The sequence below is a fragment of the Stegostoma tigrinum genome, chromosome 1 (assembly GCF_030684315.1).
Source record: "Stegostoma tigrinum isolate sSteTig4 chromosome 1, sSteTig4.hap1, whole genome shotgun sequence".
In the NCBI taxonomy this organism is placed as follows: Eukaryota; Metazoa; Chordata; class Chondrichthyes; order Orectolobiformes; family Stegostomatidae; genus Stegostoma; species Stegostoma tigrinum.
The window spans coordinates 14,826,444-14,847,913 of record NC_081354.1 but is presented as its reverse complement, the minus strand read 5'-3'; the positions used below and the strand labels follow the sequence as shown (position 1 = coordinate 14,847,913).

At 45.5% G+C, this 21,470-nt stretch overlaps 2 protein-coding genes and 1 long non-coding RNA gene across 3 annotated transcripts in view; 2 read left to right on the top strand and 1 right to left on the bottom strand.

The window, feature by feature from the left end:
* Window positions 1-1,911: 1,911 nt before the first annotated feature.
* On the top strand, window positions 1,912-9,599 carry pomk (protein O-mannose kinase). Its single transcript, XM_048529609.2, has 3 exons — window positions 1,912-3,279; window positions 4,538-4,844; window positions 8,809-9,599. Exons 2-3 carry the CDS (start codon window positions 4,557-4,559, stop codon window positions 9,592-9,594), a joined length of 1,074 nt encoding a protein of 357 aa, XP_048385566.1. The 5' UTR covers window positions 1,912-3,279; window positions 4,538-4,556; the 3' UTR covers window positions 9,595-9,599.
* Window positions 4,591-17,516, bottom strand: LOC125451891 (uncharacterized). The gene is made up of 3 exons (XR_007247414.1): window positions 17,464-17,516; window positions 6,221-6,309; window positions 4,591-4,886 (listed from the first exon to the last, which is right to left on the bottom strand). It is a non-coding gene; the product is annotated as an uncharacterized LOC125451891 (long non-coding RNA).
* hgsnat (heparan-alpha-glucosaminide N-acetyltransferase) overlaps window positions 16,472-21,470 on the top strand; it is a 38,296-nt gene continuing 33,297 nt past the window's right edge. Inside the window, exons 1-2 of the mRNA XM_048529608.2 lie at window positions 16,472-16,772; window positions 20,773-20,885. Of these exons, the coding sequence (XP_048385565.2) occupies window positions 16,514-16,772; window positions 20,773-20,885 (372 nt within the window). The 5' untranslated portion in view covers window positions 16,472-16,513. The remainder of the gene's footprint in view (window positions 16,773-20,772; window positions 20,886-21,470) is intronic.

Here is a 21,470-nt window from a genome sequence, read left to right as displayed (position 1 = left end):
CAAACAGCAGTTGCAGTTGCTTCTAGGTCTAAGAGATGACAAGGAAATGGAGCACAAGCTGCAGAGGGGGAAACTCTTTTAAAGCCCCATCAAACAGAACTGCATACCTCCCTGCTCCTTAGCAGTGACAAGAGGCTGACAGCACTCTCATCAACATTCCCTCGTGTTTGTCCTACCTCATCCGAAAACCCTGCAACAGAATCTATCCAAGTTCTCCCTTCAGTGAGTTCCCACACAAACTATCCTCTTATTTGGTGATAGCCTCACTTAAGCCCGTTGACTTAACATGCAGATTCCAACTTTGTGTGGGCACCTGAAGTACATTCAGTACTAATATCTGAACTGGTGGCAGAGATAAAGATAAGTAAAGTGGCAGAGCCCATTCACTTTTGGACTGTAGTTGATGACAGCTGTTGTGTGAATGAAAGCAGAAAACCAGTGGAGTGAGGGGAGAGGGCTCAGTTGGAAAGGAAGAAGTTTGTGACTACACCACCTGAAGCTCCAGAAAGCAGCATAAAGTCAAGCTGCTAATTCAGAAGGGAGGACAATTTCAGAATCTTAGAAGAATCAAGTTGCTAAAAGAGGTCATTCAGCCCATTGTGCCTTCACTGAGATGTTAGATGAGCCCTTAGTCTCAATGACACAGGATGATACAAGCTCCACTCCAGCAAATCCCATGATGTACTGGATCATGTCTGTAGTGCACAGGACATGTCAGGTATCCTTAGTAGCTGTTGATTCAGTTCTGCTTCTTTTTTCACGTATATGGCATTGTCCTGTATGAATGAGGGCAGAACATCAGTAATTGTCTTGCAGTGTTTGGATCTGGACAGCTGGACAGGAGAAGCTGGATGTGAATTGGACAATTGCAGTTTGTGTGAAAGCTCCTTCTTCTTTCTCTTTTGATATTTTCAGCTTCCTTGTATCATGACGGGTATGGATAGGATGGATAGCCAAGGTCTTTTCGCTAGGAATGCCACAACTAGAAGGCATAAGTTTAAGGTGAGGGGGAAAGATTACAAAGGGATCTGAGGAATAATATTTTTCACACAGAGGAACAAGCTGCCAGAAATGGTGGAGACTGGTACAATTACAACATTTAAAAGACATCTGGATGGGTATATGAACAGGAAGGGTTTTAGGTATATGGGCCAAACACTGGTAAATGGGACTAGGTCAGATTGGGATGTATGGTTGGCACAGACAAGTTAGACCGAAGGGTCTAGTTACACTCTGAATGGCTCTGACTCTAAATGCACCTCACAATTCTATTGCTAATAGCTGCCTCTATCTCAATTTTCCCTCTCAATAAAACTCATATCTGCCCAAATTTTGATCATCAGACATTCCTGGACAGGTCAAAAGAAAACTCATCTGATGCTTTTTTCATTCTTCTATATCTTTTATTTGTTACTTTGTTTCTCATTATTTGATCAACACTGCAGTCAATCTAGTTCTAATTGTTCCTTACTCCTAAGCAGCTCTTACCTGTTGATTCTCATTACACCATTGCAGCTGAAATGAGGACTTATGGCAAAAGACACTAATGCATTCTTTCCTTGCTTTTCCAGAATGGTTTGTTCTCCCTATCCACCTGTCCTCCATTGTCTTTTTTCCCTTTGATAATCTAGGTGCTTGATTTCACAGAAATGGTCCTGATTTAGCACACCATCACCTCTCACATTTTCTCAAAATATTTACAGCATGTGACTTTATTTCTGTGGAGCTCAACAGCTCATTAAAATCCAATTTAATGTGCCGCCTTGGATCTTTCTGACTGCTTATCTGGGTTTATGTCTGCATGGCCTGGAGATTGCCTTTTTCAGTTGTGCCTCTGTTTATGTCTGGGTTTGTATCTGTATCTACGTCTCCCTCTGGATTATTGTCTTTCTGCCCAAGTGCGTCCATCTGCCTCTTTCATTCGCTATGCTTAGGTTTGAGTCTTTTTGTCTGACTCAGGAATGGTGTCTGGGTTTGTGTGTCTCTTTCTCAGACTTGTCTCTAATAGGCTTGTATCTCTCTGGTCCCTATCTTCACGTCATGTTCCTTGAATGAGTCGATGCCTGGTCTTGTCTATGTAATTCACTGTGCCTCTCTCAGTTTGTGACTGTAATTCTGTTTTTCTCATTATGTTTTAGTTCTGTTCTCACTGGCTTGGAATTGAATTGCACTGCCTCCCTGTTAGGCTTGTGTTTATTATTTTGTATGTGTGTATGTGGTTGGGGCTGTGTCTCTCACTGGTTCAGTCCGTGTCTTTGCCTGATTCTATCCCTTAGTGCCTGGGTTTTATCACTGACTTGTTCTCAGTCAGGGTTTGGGGTTTCCAATTTCTCTCTCTCTGCTAGGCTTGTGTTTGTCTTTATTCCTCTCTCTCAGGCTTGCGTCTATCCTGTTCTCTCTCTGTGTTAGGCATGTATCTGTCTTTATTTTCTCTCTGTTAGTCTTGTATCTATCTTATTGTGTGTATCAGCCTTGTATCTGTCTTATTCTGTGTGTGTTAGACTTGTATCTGTCTTATTTCCTCTGTGTGTATAGCCTTGTATCTGTCTTATTCTCTCTCTGTGTGTAGCCTTGTATCTGTTTTATTGTGTGTGTGTGTGTGTGTATTAGCCTTGTATCTTAGTCTCTCTATCTGTATAGCCTTGTATCTATCTTATTCTATATAGCCTTGTATCTGTTTTATTCTGTGTCTATAGCCTTGTACCTGTTTTATTCTGTGTGTGTGTGTGTGTGTGTGTGTATTAGCCTTGTATCTATCTTAGTCTCTCTCTCTGTATAGCCTTGTATCTATCTTATTCTATATAGCCTTGTATCTGTTTTATTGTGTGTGTGTGTGTATAGCCTTGTATCTGTTTTATTCTGTGTCTATAGCCTTGTATCTGTTTTATTCTGTGCGTGTGTTTGAGTTCGTCACTGGCTGCGGTGGACTCCGGGCGATGGTACAGCGCCTTGTCCGTGATCTTTAGGCGGGGACGGGTGCCGGTTAACGGGCGGAGGGGGCAGCTCTTCATCCCTGCTGCCGGTCTGTCTGCAGCGAGCGGGCCGGCTCGGGCTCGGGTTGCTCCTCCCAGACACACGGCGGGCTTGAGAGGCCGCTTCGGCTCCGGGAGAGGCTCGATCCGGCCTCGGTTCATCCTGTGTCAGACGGAGAAGACGGAACATTGAACATTAGACCCTGCAGGCCGACAACAGAGCGACCGAACAGTGGACTGAAGCAGCCCTGCCAACCCTCCCGGAATTAAAGGAGAACCTCCAGGTTCCTCATTAGGATAGATAGAGGTACTAATAAAACCGTGTTTGCTTTTCATATCATTTTTACACTTCAGATTATAGAAATACTGGGGGGAAGGTGGCAATTTTGCATGGGCAAAGCAAGTAAAGGTTGAAGGTCAAGGAATGTCTACCCAGAGTTGGCAACTGTACAACATGACCATTGTTCTTTGACATTTAATGGCATTGCCATTTCTGAATTCCTCACTATTAACATCCTTGGGGGTGGGGTGGGGGTGCTACCCCTGATCAGAAACAGAACTGGACCAATCATACAAATACAGTGGCTACAAGAGCAGGTCAGAGGCTTGGAGACTTGCAACAAGTAACTCACCTCTTGAGTCCGCAAAGCCTGTCCTCTATCTACAGGTACGAGTCAGGAGTGGAACACTCCCCACTTGCTTGGATGAGTGCAGTTTCAACAACATTCGGAAGTTTTACATCATCCAGAAACAAATGAGCCCACTTGACAGGTACCACATCCCCACTCTCAGCTTTCAGTAGCAGCAGTACGTGTCTTCTACAAGGTGCACTGCAGAAACCCACCGAGGTTCCAAACCCATGACCATTTCTACCAAGAAGGACAGGGGCAGCAGACAGATGGGAACATCATCACCTGTGAGCTCACCTCCAAACCGTTCATCGTCCTGACTCGGAAGTATATTACTGTTCCTTCAATGTTGCTGAATTAAAATCTTTAAACTCTCTCCTTAACTGCACTGTGGGTCTACCTACAGCAAATGGACTTCAATGGTCATGAAGGCAGCTGAGCACCACCTTCTCAAGGGCAAATAGGGATGGGAAATAAATAGTAACCCAGTCAGTGAAGCCAACATTTCATGCATAGTCCTTAATTAATGTTCATCTCTGAAACGTCCAATATAAAACTCTCCTTCCCGTTTAAAGAAAGATGCATTCACCACATGAATCTCATTAGTCTCTTCAGCACATTAATGTTGGAAGAAACCTTGTTCATATTTACATTTTGTGTAAAATACAATATACACATGAGTATATATACACCCGCTTTAAAAATGCATTCATCTGCAATGCAACGGTTCCAGTCACACACACACTCATCAAATTTCCTTCCCTCTGCAGCAATCAGCTAGGCTTCACATAGTCCTTTGGTACTCCCAACCTCCCCACCCAGTCAAGATCTGCCCATATATCCCCATTCAGGAGGGACATACATCATCATTCTTAGCCTTAGAGTAAGAAGCTATCATGGACTCACTCTTTTGCAATATGAATCATTTCTATACAGGTGACCAAGAATTTTGAAGATGCAGAGGGCAACGGTTGGTAACCACAGCCCTCCGATGCTACTGAGAGTGACGCTGGCTCTCATATCTCTTGTTGCGGCTCTGCTTTCAGTCACCACATTCTTCCGGATGGAACTCCTGCACCATTTGCCATGGACAAAGGGACCAGTAGACAATAGTTCAGATTCATGCTCGTATGGTCACTTCCGGCTGGGGGGAATGAAGGACTGCCTCTCCTGGTTGTCCTGCGAGGTGATTCAGAATGAGGTTACTGTGGTGAAGCTGATTGGTCGAGGTGCTGTGAAGCAGGTAAACTCTTCCCTCTCCAATCCTCGATTAAGACAGAAAGTTCTGAAAATATTCAGAAGGTTGGGCAGCATATGTGGAGAGAGAAACAGAGTTAATGTGACAGAACAATAACCTATCATCTGTCTTTCTCTCCCACTCTCATTTCCAAGGGTGACCTATGGGCTTCTATTGTTTTGGCCACTTCTTTGGACTATGCTGTGCGGTGGTTTGCTTTTGTCTTGAACATGAAACCGTCCTGCTCTTATTCCTTGCCTTCAGATGACTTGGGAAGGATTTACAGGCTGACAATCAACCTCAGAAACAAAACAGAAATTGCTGGGAAAACTCAGCAGATCTGGCAATATCTGTGGAGAAAAAGCACAGTTAACGTTTTGGGTCCACTGACCCTTCTTCAGTGCTGATTGTTGCTAGGAAAAGTTTGATATGCATGCTGAAGATGGGGTGGGGATAGTAGAGGAGTAAACAATGGATGGAAATGGAACCAAGGGAATAACAGCAGTTGGGCAAAGAAATGGGTAAAGGTTCAGCTTGGGAGAATCAATAGCTGCTAATGGGACGTATTAGTGGCTGACAGTGGGTGTTTTGTGGTAGCTGCACCTGTGATGACAAGGTCTGGCGTATGAGATTGTGGGAATGACACAGAAGAAGGTGCTCAGGCCCTAAAATTATTCAGTCAGGAAGGCTACAGGGTCCTCAAGTGGAAAATGAGATGTTGTTCTTCCAGCTTGTGCTGAGCTTCATTGGAGCACTGCAGCATGTCTGAGACAGAGAAGTTGGCCAGGGAAGATAGTGGTGTGTTGAAGTGGCAGGCGAGAGGAAGACTGGGATCATTTTTGTGGACAGAATGTAGGTGTTCTTTTAAGCAGATTGCTCTGCAGAGCTTGTTTATGATTTCCAGCTTTCTGATTCTTTGTTTATCCTGACAATCAATCTGTTAGGCCATGTTACCAATACTCCTTCCCATGTTCAAGAAGTCTTTGTGTGAAATTTGAATGCAGAGTTTTTCAGCTAGAGATAGAAACACAGCCACTGCACCACAAGATATTCCTCAGCTATCTTCAGAACAGGGAAAAGAATTAAATGTAGTGGATTTTGTAGTGAAAGGCAGCCCCCACCAGATGGTGGAAAAAAGAACAAAAGGGAATACATGGTAAGATGGAAAACTTGATCTATCAAATACAAACGATTTGGTGGTGCAGAGCCAGTGGGGGTGTTAATAGAACAAGTAAAGAAAGAGAAACAAGTGTGACTAAATGAGGTATGAATGGCTGGGATAATGAACAGCTACCACCCGAGAGCAAAAGTAAAGCACAAACGTACAAAGAAAGGGTAACAAAATGTGGGCAGACATGATAATCAGAAATTGCTGAACTCACTGTTGAGTCCAGAGGCTGTAAATCCTTATAGATGAGATGTTGTTTCTTGAGCTTGCCTGGAGTCTCATTGAAGGTTGTCTGTTCAAGCCCTACAGCAAAGATTTGAGAACGATGACCAAGGCTGAGATTTCAGTGCAGTACTCAGACCCCTACGTATCAGGGTAGCCCACAAACCAACAACCACTATGCGAAATAAAACAGAAATTGCTAAAAAAGCTCAGCCAGTCTGGCAGCATCTGTGAAGGGAAAAACAGAGTTAACGTTTTGGGTCCGGTGACCCTTCCGCAGAACTCAGAACCACTCTGCAAATGCTAGTGACGAACTTAAAGGATCCCATACCTACAACCAATAAAACTAACATAATATACAAAATACCATGCGAAGACTATGAGAAATGTCACAGAGGCCAAACTGGAAGAAAACTGACAATAAGGATACTTGAACACCGACTAGCCACCAAGAGACATGACCAATTCTCAATGGTCTTAATACACACTAACAAAGAAGGACAGGAATTCGACTGGGACAACACATCCATAATAGCACCAGCCAAACAGAGACATGCCAGTGAATTTCTGGAGGCCTGGCATTCCAACTGGAACTCCCATCAACAAACACATTGAATTGGAACCAATACACAAACCACTGAAGAATGGAACCAGAAGAAATGCCAACCAACCCACCAAACCGAGGCATACAAGTAACAAGTGGGACAGAACACCAATGCTTCAACAGAGGCGCACTGACAATGTTAACCTAGCAGGGTGATAAAACATCTACAAGCAAACACACTAGCTCGACGAACATGTCTACAACCTTAGGACCACTCTCAACATGGTAGTTTAAAGCTTGCCATTTGATAGAAGGTTTCTGTCACAAGAAACTTCAGTAATTGAAGCAAAAAATGTGCTAAGCCTCCATTCTAAAGCATGACACCTTCAGTGTCAACCGACCAGAAGGGAACTTGACCTCAAACAGAAGGAAGCACAATTTCATCTCCTACATTCAAATGAAGGTGTAGGCTGCAAAGCTCTCTGTTTCTCAGATTTGTACACATTTATTAAGTTCGCTTCTGCAGGTTGATTCACATATTTTGAGCTTGTTCCAGATAGGAAAGAGAATTTGGAACTCACTGCCACAAGGGGAGGTGGATCCAAACAGCATTGATCCATTAAGGAGAAGATCAACACATTAGGGAGAAATCAGTGGAATATTATGCTGATGAGGTTATCTAAAGTAGAGTGGAAGGGAGCAGGTTCATGTCGAGCATTAACACTAAAATGGACCTGTTGTCCAGAACGGTCCTCTTCTGAGTTGTAGGTAAAGTGGTCAGAGGACTATAGGGCTGCTCTCTCAATAGAGAGAGATAACTGCTGGTGGGTTTAACCTCAGGGTCACCATACCACAGTCAAGGGGCAAGACTGAGAAGGCAGGGCCCTCATGGTAACCTCAGCTGGTTTAGGAATTGAACCCACACTGTTGGTGTCACTGGACCAACCAGCTGTCCAACCACCTGATGCTGACTGAGTTGCAACAGCTAAGTAATACCATTTAAATCCACAAATTATTTTTATCCATAAGGATAATAATTTCCTATTCAACTCAATAGTCCTGTTACTAAGGAAAGCAAAAGAAAAGTCAGAAAAATACAAATGATTGTCACTTGAGAGGGCAATCGGTGAGTACTCTGATTCAAAGGTGATGATTACTGCTAGTAATGACAGATCTATACTGTGATACAGTATAGTTGTTATTGAAGGTCTTTCCTAGGGTGGAAAGTTCAAAACTGGGTGATATATTTTTAATGTGAGCAGAGAAAATTTTAAAAATGACATGAGAAGCAGCTTTTTTACCCAGAGCTTGGTTTGTGTGTGGCTGGTTTGCGTGTGGAATGAGTTGCCGGGAAAGCGGTGGATGCAGATACAGTTACAATGTTTAAAAGTATTGGGTTAAGTGCATAAATAGGAAAGGTTTGGACGGATACGGGCCAAATGCAGGCAGGTGATTCTAGGTTAGTTTGGGAACATGGTCAGTGTGGACTAGGTGGTCTGAAGGGTCTATTTCCATTCTGTATGACTCTATTCGAGTGTCCAGCTGCCAAGGATAGGTGCGCACCTTTGTGAAATAACAGATTGCATTTACCAAGAGTCCTTAATGTGATAGAGCATTCCAAGACAATTCACAGGAGCATGAGCAAATAGAAAAATTGGCGCTGTAGTAAAAAGGGAAACATCAAGATAGGTGACTGCGTGCTTGGCCCAGGAGTAGGTTTGAAAGAACGTGAAGAGAGTAAGAGGGTTGGAGATTTAGTGAAGGGGCTCAGACATCTGAATGCAGAGCTGCCATTGGTAAAACATGGAAGTAGTGGGTGCCTCAGAAACCAGATTTGGAAGAATGCAGGGTTCTTACAGGGTTGCAGAGTAGATGGAGATTACAAAGATAGGAGGGGCAAAATCGTGTACTGATTTGAAAACAAAGGTTAGCTAACATCTGATATTGCAGTTGTACTGCTGCAATTTGGAAACAAATTAGACTACTGTCTTATTAACTGATCTGTATGTTCACCAATGCCTCTGTTTACTCTGCAGGTATTCCTTGCACATTGGCAAGGGCACAAAGTGGCTTTCTCTCAACTTGCTGTCTCCAAATTTAGCAATGACTTCTTTCATGGACTAGAGATGCTGAAAGGCTTGCAGAGTGTGTATGTGGTCAAACTGTTGGGATACTGCGAAGAAGATCATACCATTCTCACAGAGTATCATCCTTTTGGATCATTAGTCAATGTTAATTCCGTCTTGGAACGAGAAGGACTCCGAGTCTTCAATACATGGGAAAATCGATTTCGTTTGGCCATTGACTATGTGATGTTCCTGCAGTTTCTACACAACAGCCCTCTGGGTCCCCGAGTTATGTGTGATTCCAATGACCTGAGGAAGACCTTGTCCCAGTATTTATTAACTACAGACCTGCATGTGATAGCTAATGATTTAGATGCTTTGCCATTAGTAAATCGGAGCGCTGGTGTTTTGGTAAAATGTGGTGTCCGGCAACTTCAGGGTGACTTTGTGGCCCCAGAGCAGCTTTGGCCATTTGGCAATGACCTCCCATTTTCTGATGACCTCATGCCTCCATATGATGAGAGAACAGACGTGTGGAAGATTCCGGATGTTACTGATTTCCTGCTGGGCCAGGTTGAAGGAAGCGATGTCGTCAGACTCCATTTGTTTCAACTGCACCAAGACTGTAAGAGAAGTGTGCCACAGCAAAGACCCTCAGCATTGATGGTTCTACAGAGTTATAAAGCTGTTTATACTTCACTTACACAGGAGTCAGAACTGTCTGGTAGTTACAGCAGTGCATCCCATGATATGTAATTAATGGTGAGATTATGTCCTTACAGTTACCATAACAACTCAAATAAAACCTTTTTTAATAAACTGACAGCTTTTGTCAATCTGCTGGTACCATGATAGCGCAACTATCATGGCAGTATTGAGCAACAGCTAACATTATCTTGGTGTGGGAAGATCAGATTCATATTATTCAAAAAGCAGCCAACCCGTATCAAGGCTTTGACAGCACAGATGTCTGATTTTAATGATCTCCTAGCTGCCAATTGTAGGGCATTCATTCCATCTCCTTGCGTGCCTTTTTTCGAGAACCTTTCTCTGCTACCTCCCTGCTACTCCCACAGCCTGAGTCCACTGTCCCACTATATTAAGGAACCTCTATTCCAAACAAAAACAGAGATTGCTGGAAAAGCTCCACAAGCCTGGCAGCGTCTGTGGAGAGAAACCTGATTCTAACTTACAGCATCCACAGTTCCTTCAGTTTTTACCTCTTATTCCAGACTGCAGTACATCCATATCATGATAATCTTTCATGAACAATTATCACACCAGTGTACTCACACTCTAGGATCTTCCACCTTTTCCACCCTGAGAATATTGCCAGGCTTTATTGAACTCTTGTGGGGTCATTTAACTTAGATGGCTACAGTGTGTTGCGGAATTGTGTTAATGGTGAGGGTTCAATCCCTATACTGGCTGTGTAATTCGTGGATTGCTGCCTCCTTGCCTCACCATGTTTAATGTGGCATGGTTGCCTTCAATTCAAAATAACCAACTGTTTCTCATTAATTGTCAGAGATGACTGAGGATAATAAGGGATATGTAAGATACAGAATGTAGGGAAATAAATAGCAACATCTTGGAAAATGTCCATATTACAGAGGAGGAGTACAGCAGGATCCTGATCAGATGGTCCAATTGGTCAAGGAGTGGCAGATGGAGTTTAATCTAGATAAATGTGAATAGCTGCATTTTGGAAAGGCAAATCAGGGCAGGACTTATAAACTTATGGTAGCATCCTGAGGAGTGTTGTTGAATAGAGTGCAGGTTCATAGTTCTTTGTCAGTGGAATTGCAGGTACATAGGATAGTGAAGAAGGCATTTGGTACGTTTGCCTTTATCGGTCAGTGCATTAAGTATGAGTTGGAAGGTCATGTTGCGGCTGTACAGGACATTGGGTAGGCCAATATTGGAATACTGTGTGCAATTCTGGTCTCTCTGCTATAGGAAGGATGTTGTGAAACCTGAAAGGCTTCAGAAAAGATTTATAAGAATGTTGCAGGGTGGAAGGGTTTGAGATATAGGCTGAGGCTGAATAGACTGGGACTGTTTTCCTCAGAACATCGGATGCTGAGGGGTGACCTTATAGAGGCTTATAAAGATGGCATGGATAGGGTAAATAGACACGGTCTTTTCTCCAGGTAAGGGAGTCCAAAACTAGGGGGCATAGATTTAAGGTGAGAGGGGATACATTTAAAAGAGATATGAATGGGTTCATGAGTAGAAAGGGTTGAGAGTGATATGGGCAAAATGCTGGCAAATGAGACTAGATTTATTTATATTATATCATTATTATATTATTATTTCTGGTCAGCATGGACGAGTTGGACCAAAGAGTCTGTTTCTGTGCTGTATATCTCTATGACTATAACTATGGCATCCTCCTGTCCTCATCCTCCCTGTGCTCCATGAGCCAAGTACATCCTCTTACTACTGCTGCAGCACAGCAGTCTCTGAGATCCCACACCTTGGGATGTCCCTGATAGCACAACGAATTCCAAATTACTGCTTGACCTCTTGTGTCTCTCATTCCTGACATTTCAGAAATTCTTCATAGAAGACTTCTTCATAGAATCCCTATAGTGTGGAAGCAGGCCATTCGGCCCATCAAGCCCGCACTGACTGTCCAAAGAGCATCCCATCCAGGCGCACCCCTTAGCTTATTCCTCCATTCCCCACCCTAGACCGTATAAGCAATTTAGCACGGAAAATTCACCTAACCTGCACATCTTTTGACAGTGGAAGGTAACTAGTGTATTCGGAGGAAACCCGCAGACACAGGGAGAACATGCAAACTTCACGCAGACAGTTGCCGAAGGCTGGAAACAAACCCTGTACTTTGAGGCAGCAGTGCTAACCACTGAGACACATAGCGCCCCTCATTCAATCCATGCACCCAAGCACATTTATTGCCACATGAAACCTGCCCTAACCATCTGTCAAATATCTTCTGTAACACATTGAGCTTATATGAGCATGTTCACATTCTGAGTTGAATCTGCATCAACTCAACCAGAGACAAGTACACTACCAGCGTGATACAAGAAGTTTTCAATTACCATACACGAGATACCACGAGCATAGAAGCTTAGTGCACAAAGCCCTTCACCCTTTACATTTTTTTTATTCATTCACAGATGAGGGCATCGCAGGCAGCATTTATTGCCCATCCTGAATTGCCCAGAGGGCAGTTAAGAGTCATCCAGATTGCAGTGGGTCTGGAGTCACATGTAGGCCAGGCCAGGTAAGAATGACAGTTTTCCTTCCCTGAAGGACATTAGTGAACCAGATGGGTTTTTCCCCAACAATCAACAATTTATTGAATTCAAGTTCCTCCATCCGCCGTGCCGAGATTCGAACTCAGAATCCCAAGGGTTAAAATAGTATCAGAGATAATGGGAACTGCAGATGCTGGAGATTCCAAGATGATAAAATGTGAGGCTGGATGAACACAGCAGGCCAAGCAGCATCTCAGGAGCACAAAAGCTGACGTTTCGGGCCTAGACCCTTCATCAGAGAGGGGGATGGGGGGAGGGAACTGGAATAAATAGGGAGAGAGGGGGAGGCGGACCGAAGATGGAGAGCAAAGAAGATAGGTGGAGAGGGTGTAGGTGGGGAGGTAGGGAGGGGATAGGTCAGTCCAGGGAAGACGGACAGGTCAAGGAGGTGGGATGAGGTTAGTAGGTAGCTGGGGGTGCGGCTGGGGGTGGGAGGAAGGGATGGGTGAGAGGAAGAACCGGTTAGGGAGGCAGAGACAGGTTGGACTGGTTTTGGGATGCAGTGGGTGGGGGGGAAGAGCTGGGCTGGTTGTGTGGTGCAGTGGGGGGAGGGGATGAACTGGGCTGGTTTAGGGATGCAGTGGGGGAAGGGGAGATTTTGAAACTGGTGAAGTCCACATTGATACCATATGGCTGCAGGGTTCCCAGGCGGAATATGAGTTGCTGTTCCTGCAACCTTCGGGTGGCATCATTGTGGCAGTGCAGGAGGCCCATGATGGACATGTCATCAAGAGAATGGGAGGGGGAGTGGAAATGGTTTGCGACTGGGAGGTGCAGTTGTTTGTTGCGAACTGAGCGGAGGTGTTCTGCAAAGCGGTCCCCAAGCCTCCGCTTGGTTTCCCCAATGTAGAGAAAGCCGCACCGGGTACAGTGGATGCAGTATACCACATTGGCAGATGTGCAGGTGAACCTCTGCTTAATGTGGAATGTCATCTTGGGGCCTGGGATGGGGGTGAGGGAGGAGGTGTGGGGACAAGTGTAGCATTTCCTGCGGTTGCAGGGGAAGGTGCCGGGTGTGGTGGGGTTGGAGGGCAGTGTGGAGCGAACAAGGGAGTCACGGAGAGAGTGGTCTCTCCGGAAAGCAGACAGGGGTGGGGATGGAAAAATGTCTTGGGTGGTGGGGTCGGATTGTAAATGGCGGAAGTGTCGGAGGATAATGCGTTGTATCCGGAGGTTGGTAGGGTGGTGTGTGAGAACGAGGGGGATCCTCTTGGGGCGGTTGTGGCGGGGGCGGGGTGTGAGGGATGTGTCGCGGGATATGCGGGAGACGCGGTCAAGGGCGTTCTCAATCACCGTGGGGGGGAAGTTGCGGTCCTTAAAGAACTTGGACATCTGGGATGTGCGGGAGTGGAATGTCTTATCGTGGGAGCAGATGCGGCGGAGGCGGAGGAATTGGGAATAGGGGATGGAGTTTTTGCAGGAGGGTGGGTGGGAGGAGGTGTATTCTAGGTAGCTGTGGGAGTCGGTGGGCTTGAAATGGACATCAGTTACAAGCTGGTTGCCTGAGATGGAGACTGAGAGGTCCAGGAAGGTGAGGGATGTGTTGGAGATGGCCCAGGTGAACTGAAGGTTGGGGTGGAAGGTGTTGGTGAAGTGGATGAACTGTTCGAGCTCCTCTGGGGAGCAAGAGGCGGCGCCGATACAGTCATCAATGTACCGGAGGAAGAGGTGGGGTTTGGGGCCTGTGTAGGTGCGGAAGATGGACTGTTCCACGCGGAACTCGTCCTCACACTCAACAACTTCTCTTTTGACTCCTCCCACTTCCTACAGACTAAGGACGAGTTCCGCTAGGCGGATGAGAGTGTCGGTGGAGGGGGCCTGGTCGGGCCTGCGGGACAGGAAGAAGCGGAGGGCCTTGAGGCCATCTCCATGCGGAATGCAGGTGTACAGGGACTGGACGTCCATGGTGAATATGAGGTGTTGGGGGCCAGGGAATTGGAAGTCCTGGAGGAGGTGGAGGGCGTGGGTGGTGTCACGGACATAGGTGGGGAGTTCCTGGACCAAAGGGGAGAAAATGGAGTCCAGACTAAGGGGGTGGCCATGGGCACCCGCATGGGCCCCAGCTATGCCTGCCTCTTTGTAGGTTACGTGGAACAGTCCATCTTCCGCACCTACACAGGCCCCAAACCCCACCTCTTCCTCCGGTACATTGATGACTGTATCGGCGCCGCCTCTTGCTCCCCAGAGGAGCTCGAACAGTTCATCCACTTCACCAACACCTTCCACCCCAACCTTCAGTTCACCTGGGCCATCTCCAACACATCCCTCACCTTCCTGGACCTCTCAGTCTCCATCTCAGGCAACCAGCTTGTAACTGATGTCCATTTCAAGCCCACCGACTCCCACAGCTACCTAGAATACACCTCCTCCCACCCACCCTCCTGCAAAAACTCCATCCCCTATTCCCAATTCCTCCGCCTCCGCCGCATCTGCTCCCACGATAAGACATTCCACTCCCGCACATCCCAGATGTCCAAGTTCTTTAAGGACCGCAACTTCCCCCCCACGGTGATTGAGAACGCCCTTGACCGCGTCTCCCGCATATCCCGCGACACATCCCTCACACCCCGCCCCCGCCACAACCGCCCCAAGAGGATCCCCCTCGTTCTCACACACCACCCTACCAACCTCCGGATACAACGCATTATCCTCCGACACTTCCGCCATTTACAATCCGACCCCACCACCCAAGACATTTTTCCATCCCCACCCCTGTCTGCTTTCCGGAGAGACCACTCTCTCCGTGACTCCCTTGTTCGCTCCACACTGCCCTCCAACCCCACCACACCCGGCACCTTCCCCTGCAACCGCAGGAAATGCTACACTTGTCCCCACACCTCCTCCCTCACCCCCATCCCAGGCCCCAAGATGACATTCCACATTAAGCAGAGGTTCACCTGCACATCTGCCAATGTGGTATACTGCATCCACTGTACCCGGTGCGGCTTTCTCTACATTGGGGAAACCAAGCGGAGGCTTGGGGACCGCTTTGCAGAACACCTCCGCTCAGTTCGCAACAAACAACTGCACCTCCCAGTCGCAAACCATTTCCACTCCCCCTCCCATTCTCTTGATGACATGTCCATCATGGGCCTCCTGCACTGCCACAATGATGCCACCCGAAGGTTGCAGGAACAGCAACTCATATTCCGCCTGGGAACCCTGCAGCCATATGGTATCAATGTGGACTTCACCAGTTTCAAAATCTCCCCTTCCCCCACCGCATCCCTAAACCAGCCCAGTTCGTCCCCTCCCCCCACTGCACCACACAACCAGCCCAGCTCTTCCCCCCCACCCACTGCATCCCAAAACCAGTCCAACCTGTCTCTGCCTCCCTAACCGGTTCTTCCTCTCACCCATCCCTTCCTCCCACCCCCAGCCGCACCCCCAGCTACCTACTAACCTCATCCCACCTCCTTGACCTGTCCGTCTTCCCTGGACTGACCTATCCCCTCCCTACCTCCCCACCTACACCCTCTCCACCTATCTTCTTTGCTCTCCATCTTCGGTCCGCCTCCCCCTCTCTCCCTATTTATTCCAGTTCCCTCCCCCCATCCCCCTCTCTGATGAAGGGTCTAGGCCCGAAACGTCAGCTTTTGTGCTCCTGAGATGCTGCTTGGCCTGCTGTGTTCATCCAGCCTCACATTTTATCATCTCAGAATCCCAAGGCTTCACTTGGGTCCACCGATAATACCTCCAGGCCACCATACCAACCCACGATTCGCACCGCCCTCTGACGTAACCGACCGAACTATAGCCACGCCCAGCCATTGAGCTCGATCCCGCCCGTTGAGCAAGCCCCGCCCATATACACAACCACCACCTATCAAAACGAGCTCCGCCCACAGGGTCCGGCTCCCTTTTTGTGAGATAAGCCTACCCATTACGGTCAGCCCCGCCCATCACAAGTCCCGCCCATGGAGACCAGCTCATGTGGTGGGACAAGCTCCGCCCGTCGAGACCAGCAACAAGCCCCGCCCATTGGGGGGTTTAAATAGTATCAGAGATAATGGGAACTGCAGATTCCAAGATAATAAAATGTGAGGCTGGATGAACACAGCAGGCCAAGCAGCATCTCAGGAGCACAAAAGCTGACGTTTCAGCTGACGTGGTCAGCTTTTGTGCTCCTGAGATGCTGCTTGGCCTGCTGTGTTCATCCAGCCTCACATTTTATTATATTACATTGGGGGGGTTTGTCTCATTTATCGAGGCAAGCCCGCGCTTCGAGAGAAACTCCGTCTATCGAGACAATCATAGTCCGTCGCAACCTGACTACTATCAAAATAAACCCCGCCCACCGACCTAAGCCCCGCCCACAAAGCACCCCGCCTCTGTGACGCCCCGCTCAGCGATCACGTGAGGAGGAGCTGGGCCTGTCGCTTTGGATGAAGCGCCGAGTGCGGCAGAGGGCGGAAGGGGAGGAGGATCATAGAAGGAAGGTGGAACTGGATTCACCGGGCCGGAGCTCAGCGCAGAGACAGCTGCAGCAGGAGAACCGGGCAGCCTCAACTTCAACGGCAGGCGCAGGAGGTCCGATGGAGCCGGGTGACCTGAGTGTCAGGCTGGGCCTCGGCGCTGTGCTGCTGTCCGCTCTGGCGGTGCTGCTGGTGGGCGGCCTCACTCTTCCGGGGGCCATGTCGCAAGGTGAGGCTGGAGGGACCCCGAGGCGCGAGGGTGTGGGAGAAGGGTCGGGTCCGTCCCAGGCTGAGTGAGGAATTGCGGGGATGTGCTCGTGTCTGGGCCTGCCTTGTTGCGGTTCGGGGAGTGGGGGAAGGGGGATTTGGGGACAAGGGGGGTTTTCCTGGGTTTTTTGAGGGCGGGCAATGAGGTGGACAGCGCTGGTGTTGCAAGACTAAGTGGGTGGGTGAGGAGAAGATTGGCAGAAAGGGTTTCTTTACCCACTTGGGTGGGTGCAGTTGGGGTCCTGTGTTAGAAGTTCTGTGCATTGTGCTCATAGGTGAGACTGTGTTGGATCTGGCTATTGGTTGAGTTTGTGGAGGGTGAGGTTAATAATGTAGGCTGCTTTTTCAGATCTGAGGGCCTGCTGCATATGCGTAAATGTGCTGGCTGATATTTGGATAGAACGTACTTTAAAAGAATCCATAGCTCATGGGATGAAGCATTGTTGGCTAGCTGAGGATTTATTGCTGATCCCTATAATCCCCAGAGGACACAGTTAAGAATCAGCTGCCTTACTTTGGATCTTATGGTACATTATGTTTCCTAAACTGTGGTGGTGAGCAAGCTGGGTTTTTACAACATTCAACAGTGGTTGCACGATTACCGTCAGAGCAGCTGTATATTCCAGACTTTTGTTGAAATTGCATTTCCCTACCTGCAATGGTTTGATTTGAGCCCATGTTCCCAGATTGCTGCCAGTCTAGCTTCACTAACTGTGTTGCTGCCACTTCCACTTTGCCTTGTATTTATAGAGTGCCTGTCAGAGTCTCCCTCCCCCAAGTGTTCCAAAATGCTTTACAACCTGTTAAACATTTTGATGATTGGTTACCCTTGTAGTGTAGGTCATGACGACAAACTTTTGCACAGTAAGTCCATGCAATGGGAAAATAGACCCGATCTCTCCTTTTCAATTTAAGAGCTAATTGAGAGTTTTAAAAGATGCTGTTTAATGTATGTATTTCTCCCTTTGAATTGAATCAAAAACCTTCTAACTTTGATGGAAGAGTCACATCTACTCAACTGGGGCTGAATATCTTACAATTAGCAACTGGTATAGATTATTTACGTGCTTATCCCATGACCATTTGTATTGGTTTGCTGTGTTTAAATTAGCTTCTAGGTTTACAATATTATAGTTGGGTGGGATGTAGTGATGGTGTTAGCAGATTGTTGCAATAATCTTGCACGTAGCATTTAATGATTGTCTTTCGATCATGAGTCCTGGATGGACAATAATTGTTAATGTGACTGTGTCTGTCTGCCTAAATAACCTTCAGTCTGGGAGTGAAGTCTAATATCTTTTTAATAAGATCTAAATGCACCTGGAGAAATTAGACTGCTTCTCATGTGCAGCTTCAACAATAATCAAGAAGCTTGACACCATCTTGGGCAAAGCAGCCCACTTGATTGGTACCATGTTTACTCCCAAAGTTCAGGAACAGTTCAAAAAAGCAACTTTTTGCACCCTCCTTGAGAGTGAATGGGGGTAGGCAATAAATGCTGGCCCAGTAAATGAAGTTTTAAAAAATTGATGACTTGCTCAAAAAAGTATGCAGTATTGAGAGGAATATGTCTCTAAAATTTGTATAAGTGCACCGGGAATTGTACTGGCTGCTGTGAAGTAGAAATTAAATTGAAGACTCGGTTGTTAGTTGGAACACTTTAGCTTGGTTCATACTGAATGGAGTTAAATGCTGGATAAAGAACATAGGGATACACTATACTTCCTCTGCCACAGTTGAAGGAAAAGATTGATTTAACAATCAATAATGTTTTATTTACTTTCTACCTAATATGTGAGGAAAAATAATTTTGCATTCCCCACTAATAAGGCTTTTGGAGCAAGATCAATGCCTGAACGTGATATGCTTTATACAGTGTATTGTTCAAGTTATACAATTGGAAAAGGAATTGTAAGTGCACAGCAACTTCTTAAAGCTGTAGTTCATTTTGAACTTGGCTGTTTATAAGCAATAGTTTATGCCAAAAGATTACTCAGGTTTTTGAATTATATGGTAGTTTAGTTGCACGTCAGAGGCCACTGTAGTACCAATGGTGTGTCTTCCATTCCTGTGCTGTGCTGAGTTTTGGATGAGTTGTTAAACTAGACCTTGCTGTGCTTTCTAAGGTGGAGCTTCAAAATAACCCACAACTATTTTGAAGAAGAGCACAGGAGTTACCCCCTCTGTCCTCATCAATATTTATCCCTCAATTAAAATCATTTAAAACAGATTATCTGATCAGTGCTTTGCTGTTTGTGGGAGCTTTCTGTACATTAATTTGCTGTCTCACTTTCAAAGTACAGCAGTAACTGTACATCAGAAGATGCTTCATTGGGTGCAAAAGGTTTTTGCTTGTGAAGTCTGCTTTACTCTTTCGTAAGAATTCTGATCTGATTGGGGTTTGACGCTACTTCCTTTTCTGTTCTTCATAACCTTTTAACTCTTGTCACAAAAATGTCTTACTTAGACTTAAATATTTTGATTGCTCATCTCCCATGCCTCTGACTGGATTTTAAAAAATATACATGGAAGGATAATGGTTCATAATATCACGTGACTTACAGCACAATATATATCAAAGTCAACCTGTCAATCCAAAGTTCTGAAGCCAGAGTCATGGGGGTTTGTTAATAGAATCTGATTCATAATCCAAATTGCTTATGTAAATATTTCTTTCACTCACCTCGAGTGAAATCTGATAATAGCTAGTTGCTCGTAATTCGAAAGAAAGGAAAAGCTTGTACTGGCAACTTTTTAGGATTTGAATCACTGTTGGCGTCAATGTGAAGCAGCTTCTGTTTCACCTGGTGTGAAGTGATGTGAGAACTTTGCATGTGGGTTTATCTTGCTTTGGATGCAAGTCTTTGAGTATTATCATGAGGGCACTTTGAAAAGCAATGCCATCCAGTACATTAACTGCCCAGTATATTAACCCCACGAGTCTGATTAGGAACCTATTTAATTATATTTCTGATTTAACACGTTAAATAATTTGAGAGTTTTGGGCATATGGTTGCAATCTATTGCACTGAATCTTTTACTTATGCTTTGTAAAAACAGATGAAAAAGTAGATTTTTTTTGAGTGGCTTGTTTTCTGTGTAGATTTACTGTGTATCTACCACTAGTAACTGGGGTGCTTTGTACCAAAATGAATGTATGTGGCTAACATGTCTCATGGTAACCACTTAGCGATTGATTAAGCTAAATTGAAGCTAGATGATGCAAATATTGCTAACTTGCTGGAAGAGTAAAGATTGCAGAGAAGATGGGCAAGTGAGCTGAGACTGTGGTAAAGGAATCTGATCTGCAGCTTCTGATCTGGCTGCTGTTAAATTGTTGAAATATGATGAATTTGTGTTGTCCATTCTGTACGTTTTCTTAAAATCTGAACTGTTCTCAGTATCCTGAGACCCTTACAATTAATTAGAATGTACCAATCAAAACTGTACCAGAAGAAAAGAGGGCTGACAGAAGTTGAGATTTATTGCTTATTGGGGAGGCAATGGCCTAGTAGTAGTATTGTTGGACTGTTAATCCAGAGACCCAGGTAACGTTCTGGGGACCCAGGTTCAAATCCTGCTGTGGCAGGTGGTGGAATTTGAATTCAATAAATTCCTGGAATTAAGTATCTAATGACCGTGAGTCCATTGGCAACTGTCAGAAAAACCCACCTAGTTCACTAATGTTCTTTTAGGGAAAGAAACTGCCATTCTTACCTGGTCTGATCTATGTGTGACTCCAGGCCCACAGCAATGTGATTGACTCTGCTTTCTCCTCCACAGATACTGCCAGACCTGCTGAGCTTTTCCAGCAACTTTGTTTTTGTTCCTGATTGACTCTTAACTGCGGCCTGGGCAATTAAGGATGGACAGTAAATGCTGCCTAGACAGTGATGCCCTCATCTCATTAATGGATAAAGATTTTAAGCATTTGTGCTTGTTTTCTTTTTGTTTCACAACAGAATTGCCGGAAAGAAGACCACCAAAACTTGAGATGGATCAGGCAATTTTAAAAGTTTATAATGAGCTTCATGAAGGCCTGGTAGTTTCCTGGCTATCAGATCACTGCTATCAGGTGGGTTTGAAGTAGTGCAGATCAACAAAGTTGTGTTTTGTCACCAGTGTAGGTACCAGTGTGTCTTCCATGCTCACAATGGTGCAATTGGAACTAGGGCAGAAGTAGAAAAGTAGTATCAATTGCAAAACCTGAACAATATTTTCTATCCATTATTGATGCAGCATTGAGAGATGGCACTCTTAATGGGAAAACAAATCCTAACTGCCTGTAATCAATTCTGTTAAGACAGCTGCTCTTTACATAATATAGATGCAATAAAGATATTTATGTGTGCATATCTTTAAATGGTGCATATTCTTTCTCTGGATATTGGGCACAAATTCATTGAAAGTTGTTCTGGTTAGGTTGTGCTTCAAATTCAGACTAAAATTATTCACAAAGAAGTAATAGCATTTCAATTAGTATATAACAATTTTTCTCCTTCCATGAAAGTATACCTTGATGTATTTTGGAGTGCTAACCTGGTTCAATTTTTATCAAGAGCAGGCATTTTAAAATAGGCATTTTAATGAAGCATGGTCAATGAGAGCAACCTGATTTTTAAATTGTTGGAAGTTACTTCATTAAACTGAACCATTAAAC

Coding starts and splice junctions, on each gene's coding strand:
- pomk (XM_048529609.2), top strand. CDS start 4,557: ATGCAGAGGGCAACGGTTGGTAACCACAGCCCTCCGATGCTACTGAGA. Junction 4,845..8,808: donor GTCGAGGTGCTGTGAAGCAG/GTAAACTCTTCC, acceptor TTTACTCTGCAG/GTATTCCTTGCACATTGGCA.